The sequence below is a fragment of the Antrostomus carolinensis genome, unplaced genomic scaffold, assembly GCF_000700745.2.
Source record: "Antrostomus carolinensis isolate BGI_N321 unplaced genomic scaffold, ASM70074v2 scaffold44330, whole genome shotgun sequence".
Classification (NCBI taxonomy): domain Eukaryota; kingdom Metazoa; phylum Chordata; class Aves; order Caprimulgiformes; family Caprimulgidae; genus Antrostomus; species Antrostomus carolinensis.
In genome coordinates this window covers 1-9,022 of record NW_010291449.1, presented here as the reverse complement: position 1 = coordinate 9,022, position 9,022 = coordinate 1, and the positions used below count along the sequence as shown (strand labels likewise).

General features: G+C 43.6%; 1 protein-coding gene across 1 annotated transcript; it reads left to right on the top strand.

Annotated features, from left to right (window-relative positions):
• Window positions 1-933: 933 nt before the first annotated feature.
• Window positions 934-3,243, top strand: ATP6V1G1 (ATPase H+ transporting V1 subunit G1; the record flags this gene model as incomplete). Its single annotated transcript, XM_010176307.2, has 2 exons — window positions 934-1,034; window positions 2,478-3,243. Coding segments are annotated over 2 exons (275 nt in total), but the record flags the coding sequence as incomplete, so codon positions are not given.
• Window positions 3,244-9,022: the final 5,779 nt, after the last annotated feature.

The following is a 9,022-nucleotide window of genomic DNA, read 5'->3' as shown; positions in this document are numbered from 1 at the left end:
CTCGGGATGGTGGGGTCGGGCCCATCCTGGCAGCAGCGGGGAACCTCCGTCCCGGTAACCGGGGAGGCCTCGGCACCGGGCTGGGGTAGCACAGTGACTCCGGGCCCCGGGAGCTGCTCCCCGGGAGGAGACCTCCAGCAGAGCCCTGTCTTGCGGTGCAGCGGGGTCTTTCTTCAGCTGGGGGATGCTTGTGCTCGTCTGCATCTTTCAGACCGTTGTATTTTATTTCTTCTTGATGAAAACAGTCAGTTTCCATCTCGGTGATCAGACATTTTATAGACTTGAGGATCCAAGTTAGCTTTTCCTGTTAATGAGAGAATTTCTGGTTACAGAGATCACCACCTTTACAGACTTTTCCTGCTTCAAACGTTTTATTTCATTTATTTAATTAATTAAAATTCGTTTCTACCCCAACAGTTCTGTGAGAAGCAGATTGTTGTAGCTCACTCCAATGATGATGACTTTGGAGAGGAGGGTGTGGAGGAAAGTCCAAGAGGGGAAGTTGATGCAGTAACTAACCAGTTTTTCTCTCAGTTGCACAGTTTGCCTGACACCAAGTTAAGGATTAATGTTCTTTTTGCTGTGCTCTGTGGGGTCACTCAGGGATGTTGCACACTCCTGTGAGCGAGGCCAGATCTGCAGGTTGTTTAATGCATCCACTGGCTTGGAGAACCTCTTAATTTCTCACTGGTGGAAGGTTGGTGATGGGTCAGTGGCACAGAGAGTGACCTGGTGCCCCTGAGGTTGGCAAAACTGGAGGGGCTGCGAGGGTGGGCAGTGCCCTGCTGATTCCTCCTCCAGAAGGAGCTGCTGCAATAGCAAATACTACAGTGATTGTTTTGTATCGGGTAGCTGGAAATACTGGGAGAAATACTCAAAGTATTAAGATACTTTTATCTTCTTTATTTCATTTGATACGTTCTTTGGAAACAGGAAAGAATCGGAGGCTGAAGCAGGCAAAAGAAGAAGCCCAGGCAGAGATTGAGCAGTACCGCCTGCAGAGGGAGAAGGAGTTCAAAGCCAAGGAAGCAGCGGTTTGTTTTCTAGATCATTCACTGTTGCCTACCCAGCCCTTTAGCCTTGTGTTTGGGGTTACTTGCCCTGAGAGCAGCCCTTGGAGTGGAACATGTTGCCGGAGGGACTACTTCCCTAACTGCCTTCCTCTGATGCACAGCCACGTGTTATGGAAAAACCAGTGGCAATGAATCAGAACGTGGTGTATTGCATCTCAACAGCGAGAACTATTGACTGGTAGTGAATTAACTTAATAAGCTGATGTATTGGCTGGTGCCCTGGTGGGTGGCAGCCTCCCAAAACTGGCTGTATTTAGCAGTGTCAAAAAAACCCAAGCTCATTTCCCCCTGCAACAAGCTGGTTTCTGCGATGCTAACGTACTAGAAACCACTTGCCTCATAAGTGCTGCTCTCTTGTTGAAGCAGTTGTAGGATTTAGCAGCATTGCCTGCTGTGTACTAAGGGGTGTGTTTTCCTTTCCCTCTGAGTAAGAGGAGATACTCCCAAAAGGTGCAAAACTGGGGCCCTTTCACCAGCTGAGGGCTGTAGCCCAGTCAGGATGTTTCCACTGCCTGTGTGCCCCTGTCAGGTCTGAAATCTTCAGAAAATGACCTGAAAACCCTTCCCTCTGTCCATCTTCTGGTAGCACAATACCACATCCTCTTTTAGTCTTTTGTCAGTAGGTCAAGATTAATTTTTTACAATTGCTTATTAATTTGGTTCACTAGGTGTGTGATAACCAGCCAATTCCAGGCTGATAAAATGGATTTCACTGCCTGTCAACAGGTTCTGTTTCATTTACCCTCTAGACAGAAACTCTTTGAATTTGAGTGCTGGAGTGCTAGTTTCCTTCCGTGTTCTTTTTCCATGCCTTTTCCCTCCACTTATGACAGGAGTTTGCTCTCTCTTGCCCTTGCTTAAGGGGGCAAGAAGGACATTGTAAGCTGTGAGAGACTCCCTGCTGTGTGTATCACGTGGCCCATGGTCCTGTTAGGAAGGCAGAGATTTTTTCTGAAGATTCTTCAAGGGCAGAAGGAATGGGGTGATGTGAAGGCTGTGCTTAAACTAAATCATAAGTATTACTTTTCTAACAGTATGTAGTACTGTAATGCCCAGGGGTTCCTGGTTCTAGTTGCCCATACAGCAGGACCTTTATTTTAGGCACTCTTTAGAAGCCCATGCACTAAACTGATAGATAACTAATAAGAGAGGATAAAAGGCGTGGGCTAGGGGTGAAATATAAACTAGGGCAAGTTTAGTGAGAAATCTGAGCAAAGAATCTAACAGTCCTTTTTAAATTATTATTATTTTAATTCTTTTTTAAGTGCAGTCCTTCCCTCAGCAAAGATTAATGGTTGAGATGCTGTGAGGTGGTCCAGAATAACAAAATCCAAAATCTAGGCATAGAGTTTTCTTTGTCAAACTATTTGGATCTGAGTTTTCTCTTTCCTTTGGTATTTGTAGGCACTTGGATCTCATGGCAGCTGCACCACTGAAGTTGAGAAAGAGACCCAGGAGAAGATGAGTGTGATCCAGCAGAACTTCCAGAAGAACCGTGAGGTGGTCCTCTCCCAGCTGTTGTCTCTAGTGTGCGACATCAAACCTGAAATCCATGTGAATTACCGCATCAATGGGTAGTAGTGGAAGAAGGAATGAGCATACTGGAAATGCTGGTAGTAACATCTGAGCTTCAGGTGGAATGTACAGCTCTTAGCCATACCTTAACTGTTCTTCTTGTAAGCGTGTTAAATTATTTCAGTGAGTTGTAGGTCATCAATATCTTGTTGGAGTTCTGTTAGCTTCTCTCTTGACACGGATTCAGAGCTTATTCAAACATTAAATGCTCATTTCTCAAATCTCTGCGAAGTTATTAAATATATATTCGAGTTAGCACGTTAATGCTCCCTTTTTATCTGGATAGTATTCAGTGAGAGGCTTTCCTCTGAGAAGTAGAAAGGGGAGAGAGATGCTGGACAAGTTTAAATGGAGAGTAATTGTTAGATCTGTTTAAATGTATTCTTGATGACCAAAATGCATTTTTTCGGTGTGTTGTTAACCTTTGTACAGGGGTTAAACCTTGTAAGAAGAATTCTCTGGCTGTACAGTGCTGACTGATAGTTTTCAGGTGCTTGAGTTTCCCTGTATTGAATATCCTCTGTATATTGTGCTCTTAGCTTGAGTTACAAGTCTGGCACTATGACACTTGGAAGTAAAAACACTTATTTAACTCCAAAATCTCTAGTCAGTCTCGTTCCTGCTGACTTGTTCTGAGAGTACTGAGGGGTCTCACTGTGTTGCATGGGTGTCTGGGCTCTGAAGAATGAACATCAAGTATTCATAGAATGGTTTGGGTTGGAAAGGACCTTAAAGCTCATCCAGTTCCAACCCCCCTGCCAGCAACAGGGACACCTTCCACTAGACCAGGTTGCTCAAAGCCTCATCCAGCCTGGCCTTCAACACTTCCAGGGAGGAGCAGCCACAACTTCCTTGGGCAGGATATTGATAAAAGAAAGAGTAAGAGATACAGCAAATGTCTGAAGGTCGCAGCAGGTAAGTTAAAAACCCATTACAGAGCTCCTCCTCTTGGCGCTGGTCTGATGCTTTACCTGCCAGCTCATTCTGAAAACCTTCAGGAGCAAATGTTCTTGTGATCATTAGGGGAAATAAAATGTTGCCAGTTCACTAGAATAGTTTTTTAGCCAGGCTCTGTGCAGTAATTTTCCTTCCTTTAGTCAAGTTCTGGTTACTGCTTGTTTATACCAAGGTCGTACTGTATCCTGCAGCATCCCACTGTACCCGGGCATGGTGTGAAGTAAGTTGAAATGTCTCTACGTCACTTTCTAGCTATTTAATCAAAAACACACACAAATACATCGAGAGTTTTCATGTTTCAGTGGTTTCTTCCTTTCCCTCCTTCACCAGCAGGATATTAAATGTAGCTTTGCTTTTTTGTTGAGTTCACTTTAAGGCTTCTTGCAGAAAAGAGCTCGATGAGCATGTACCTGATCAGACCCAAGAGTTATGCAGTTGGTGATCTAAGCAAGAAACCTTACTGATGCTGTTCCTTGGACAGAACATCCTGTATTTCCACACACAGCATTGAAAAGCCTCTAAGACCTGTAAGTTTGATTGTGATTAGGAGGGAGGAAAACAGGATGAATGGAAGTCTTAAAGGAGTGAATTTCTGCGGTCACACAGGGCAATGAAAGAGCAGACTGTTGTGGTGTCTCCTCTTCTAATATTTTATGGTAGTGTACTGTAGTTCTGTGAGGATCTCTTTAGGAATTCAAGCTATTAAACAGGTTGTAAAATGGAAACAAAAGTCTCCTGCAAAGTCAAATGTGCCAGGCTGGGGAAAAAGCCAGGTCAGTACAAGGGGAACAGGATCAAAAGAGTTTTAGTCAGTCTGGTCTAATGACTGGAGAGGTGCTATGGCCTCATAAAAGGTTGCAGCCATGCTAATTCTAGTCTGTCCTTTGGAGATGAAACCTTCCTGTTGAGAACAGGTGCTCAGGTTCCAGCATGATACTCCTCATGAAAGTCCTCCTAGCTCCAGGCTGTAATTAGCAATTTCATCCCGTTTGTCTAGCAGTAAAATACTGTTACCCTGTCCAGAAAAATACATAGTGCGTGCCCCACTTTCTTACTGGTTTGTAAGTTTCCTTTTGTTGATGAGGACTTTCTATCCTCACTCTCTAGAACAGACAGGAGAAAAGGGAAAAAACTCCTCCCTGGTTATTTCCTCTTGGTAAAAGCTGGTGTGAAGACTTTCCCTTGAGAACAAACAATGTGTTGCAAGAATATAATTTTTTTTTGTATAATATTTCCCTGAAGCTGAACTATTGAGAATTACCTGACTCTGTTATCTTAGCACAGAAGAAAGTGTCCAGTTACTGCTCTCCAGGAAGGGCTGGCTTTGTTTGCAGTGTGGATATTTGGTTTTAAATTGAGATTCTGTCGTCTTATACTGTGATGCCCTGGGAAAGGGAGACATCCTGCTGTCTTCATGCCTAAATGGGACTATGCCAGAAAAATACTCTGCAGGGAACAGTTTTCTACTGACAGAGGTATGGATGTGTGGCTTCTTGCCTCTGAAAACTGATTTTCTAGACTTTCTGCTGCAAGTTTGATAAATCAAAGTAAAACCTGCTCAGCTGCTAGTACAAGTCTGTTCCTGAAGTCTCCTTGCTGCATCATCCATTGCTGATGTGGACCCCGTGTGCATGAGCCACAGCTTGCTCTTGTACCACAGACAGGGCCAGAAGCTGCTTTGGGCACTTATAGTGCTGCCTGATTTCCTCAATTTGAGTTTTCATCCCTGGAGATGCTGACTGAGAGCCAGCCCAGTTGCAGTCCTGGTGCTGTATGGAGGTAAAAAGTGGTCAGCACTTGTGTTTTGTTTGTGGCATGTCCAGTGAGTGCTGCTGTTGATTTGTCACAGTTAAAACTGCAAATAAGCACTTTTCTGTGATTAATGTAGGATTTACACAGTGCTGGTTGGCTCCTGTCACATCATCTCTGTTCTCAGGCATTGGAAGGGGTTGGCCAGGGCAGTGGTGGAGTCCCCATCCCTGGAGGGATTGAAGAGTCGTGTAGACACAGTGCTGAGGGACATGGGTTAGTCGGGGACTTGGCAGTGTTGGGTTCATGATGGGACTCGATGAGTTTAAAGGGCTTTTCCAATCACAGCAATTCTGGGATTGTGTGTGATGATGCTTGATATTTTTTTTGGTCAGTTCAGAGCCAGTATGGGTTTGATCCCCTGTGTGTTTGTTGCAATTAAATCCAAAAAACAGGAGAGAAATGTCTAGTCATGGGCAGGAGGAATGAAATGTGGTGTGTGATCCCACAAGGGGCTGCAGAAAGCAGGCGAAGGGCAGGTGAGTGCCTCTTTCTGCGTTTGGTTTGTGGTGCTTGCTGTGATATCAGAACAATAATAATGTAATTATTTTCAGGAGCATTTTGTGTGACATTTAACTTGTCATTTTTTGGTTTGTTTGTTTCAGAGAATTTTTTCCCCTCTTGAGATTCCCCCCCACTGCCCTTTTCCCTTCCTCCCTTTCCAGTGTTCACACAGAGGAATAAAGGAGATAAATCCTTTATTCCTTTATTCCCAGCCCCATAACTGGAGTCCAGGAGTTTGGGAGAGCTTTCATTAAGAGGGGAGAAATTTTTGACTGCCAGTGCTTTATCAGGAACTCCCCCAGCAGCCTGATTTGAGCAGTTTCAGAAATAAAAGACACAACCCTAAACTTTCCCAGTGCTGTGGCTACTGCTGAAGGCTGATGAGCCGCTCCTCGTTCTGCCCTGCCATGACAGGCTGCCTGGTAGATGGTACCAGAAATTAATTGTTCAAGGTATTTCAGTGTGTCAGGCCAAATTTGGCAAACTTAAATTCCTCATTCTTCTCCTTTTGTGAGGTCCCTACGCAATTCCTGATGATCTGTGGAGCTTTTTTTAAATGCTGGCAGTCCCTCTCCCCTCCTTTCTATCCCCAGCTTTAGGCTCCTGCCATTTTCTCCTGCACTGGTGCCCATCTGACCCCAGAGTGAGCAGAATTATCTGGTAATAAGTAATCCTACAGAAAAACTGGCAGTTTTTGGCCTGTGAGGCAGCTCGTGGGAGATGTGGACAGCAAGATGGTGTGTCCCAGTGATAGCTGTGTGTAGAGTAGCTGGGCTCAATCTTATGAAAGCACACTTGAATTTTGATTGACCTAAATACTCCTGTGCTCTTGCCATTCTGGTACAGCATCACCCAGTCCCTTCCGTGGGTTACAGATAACTGTGTAAAAAGAATGCCATGCCTGTATGGAAACTCCTCATTTTTCCTTTTTATCTCTATTTTCCTCACCTGGAATCTCCTTCCCTTTTATCTGACATCACTCGTTCTTGCATTAATGCCTAATAAGACAAGCCTAGAACCCACTGATCCCAGCTGAGGTTTTGGCTTCAAAGTATTAAAAGAAAAGACTATCATGAACTCTCAAGATCAATATTTTGTTGAAAAAGTTCCCCAAACTAATCCAAGAAAGCAGCATAGTGTAATCTGTCTTTGAGGTTGAAAGGAGAAAGTACTAATTTCATGCAGAAAAGATTGTACCATGAACTGGCATAGGAATAGAAAATAAATAGATATTAAATTACATTTGGCTGTCTCAAAATAATCTAATAAAGCACCTTCTGGATCAATAGCTGAATCATTATCCGAGGCACATAACAAGCTTTCCCTCTTTTAATTTGAGATGCAAGAAAGAGGTTTTTACATTACCATAATAAAAACAGTAATACTTTAAGTCTTCATGGGAAAAAGACAGAAGTAGGGGGAAAAAAAAACCCCAAGAACTCCACTTCATGCCTTAAGTAAGTGTCGTTTTTCATTTGAAACATGTAATTTAGGGATATTGTGAAATAAAGTTTTTATATTTAATGATTGTCAACCTATCAGCTTTGCTGAGCTGTTTGACCAAAAAAAACCCCCAACCCGAAGTCTATGAAAGAAGATTTTGAGTGCAGGAAGAGAAGGAAAAGACAAGGCTTTCAACAACTTTGTTCTCCTAATTAAGGCTCCCTGAAGGGGGGGAAAAAAAGATGGAATGGTTATCCACTGAAAATGTTGTTTTATCAAAAGAAAATAAGATTCTCAGTGCAGGGAGAACAAGACTTGTACAAGACTTGCGTAGAGAGAAACTGCAATCACATGCAAACCACTGCAAATAAAGCAGAAATAAGTGATGTGTTACCAGCCTTTCAAATACTGCAGAGAAATGTATGAAATAATGTAATAAATATATAGAGGAAACTACAGTCTTGGGAGTCAGAGTAGGAAAAAGCAGATTAATGAGTGTGCATCTGGGTATTTAAAGCTGTGGGACTTGAAGTAGTGAAGTGATCTAAGAAATGGTACTAAGGACAGGACGGAGGATGAGGTTATCCCGGAGGACAGGAGGTTCTGGTGGTTACTGTCAGTTTGGGAAAGCACCTCAAATGCAGATTTATTTTATTTTCCCTGAAATCAAGTTCCCTGTAATATATTCATTAATGCAGCATGATGGAATAAGGAGTACAGTTATAAGAGATATCCAAGGCACCAAGCTGGGAAGAGATACAAACAGTACAGAGGACTGAATTGCAATTCCAAATGATCTTGATAAATGGGAGAAATGATCTGAAACCAATAGCATGCGGCTCCCTGAAGAGCAGAGTCACGCTGAACTAAGAAAGGTGAGATCAAATACACAAAACCAAAGCAATCAATAACCAGCGCTGCAGAAATTGTGAAAATGAAGGTGAACTCCCCTAGACTCAGCAAATGGTTTGTTTTTGAAATGAAGTCACTGCTGTACTGCATAGTGATAGAAGTGTCCCATGTAAGATGGAGGTAAGACAGTTGTTACGCTCAGGAACGCAGTGAGATCTTCTGGTTTGTAGCTGGGCCAGAGCTGGTTTCTGTTCAGCAGCTAGAACAGTGCTGGGGTTTGGGTTCAGCTGGGATTTGTTAGGAGAGAAACACTGAGAACACACTGATGTTTGCATTTGTAGCTGGAAGTTGAAGGACTTTGCATTTTGCTGGTCTGCAAGCGCAAGATCTCAGGGGTGAGGAATATTGCAATGGATCAGCTCCATGGGCATTGGGCTCTGCCAAGGGGCTGTTCCATCTCCTGTCCCCCATGGGCAGGAGATCCATGAGGGGCTCTTCCTCTCTTGCTCTCTCTGGCTTTGGCTCGGGCTCTGGCTCTCCCGGGATTGCGGTTTCGGGTCGGGATTGTGGCTCCTGCGGGATCGTGATCTGGGAACGGGCCAGGCTGGGTTGGCGGGTGGTGAGTAATTACACTGTATATCACTCATTTGCATGTTTTGTTACTATTATTATCATAATAATTATTTTTAAATATTATTTTAATTTATATTTTATTTCAATTATTTAAATTGTTACTCACCCTCTGAGTCTCCTTACCCTTGTCTCCCAATTCTCTCCCCTATCCCCCGGGGGTCAGGCAGTGAGTGAGC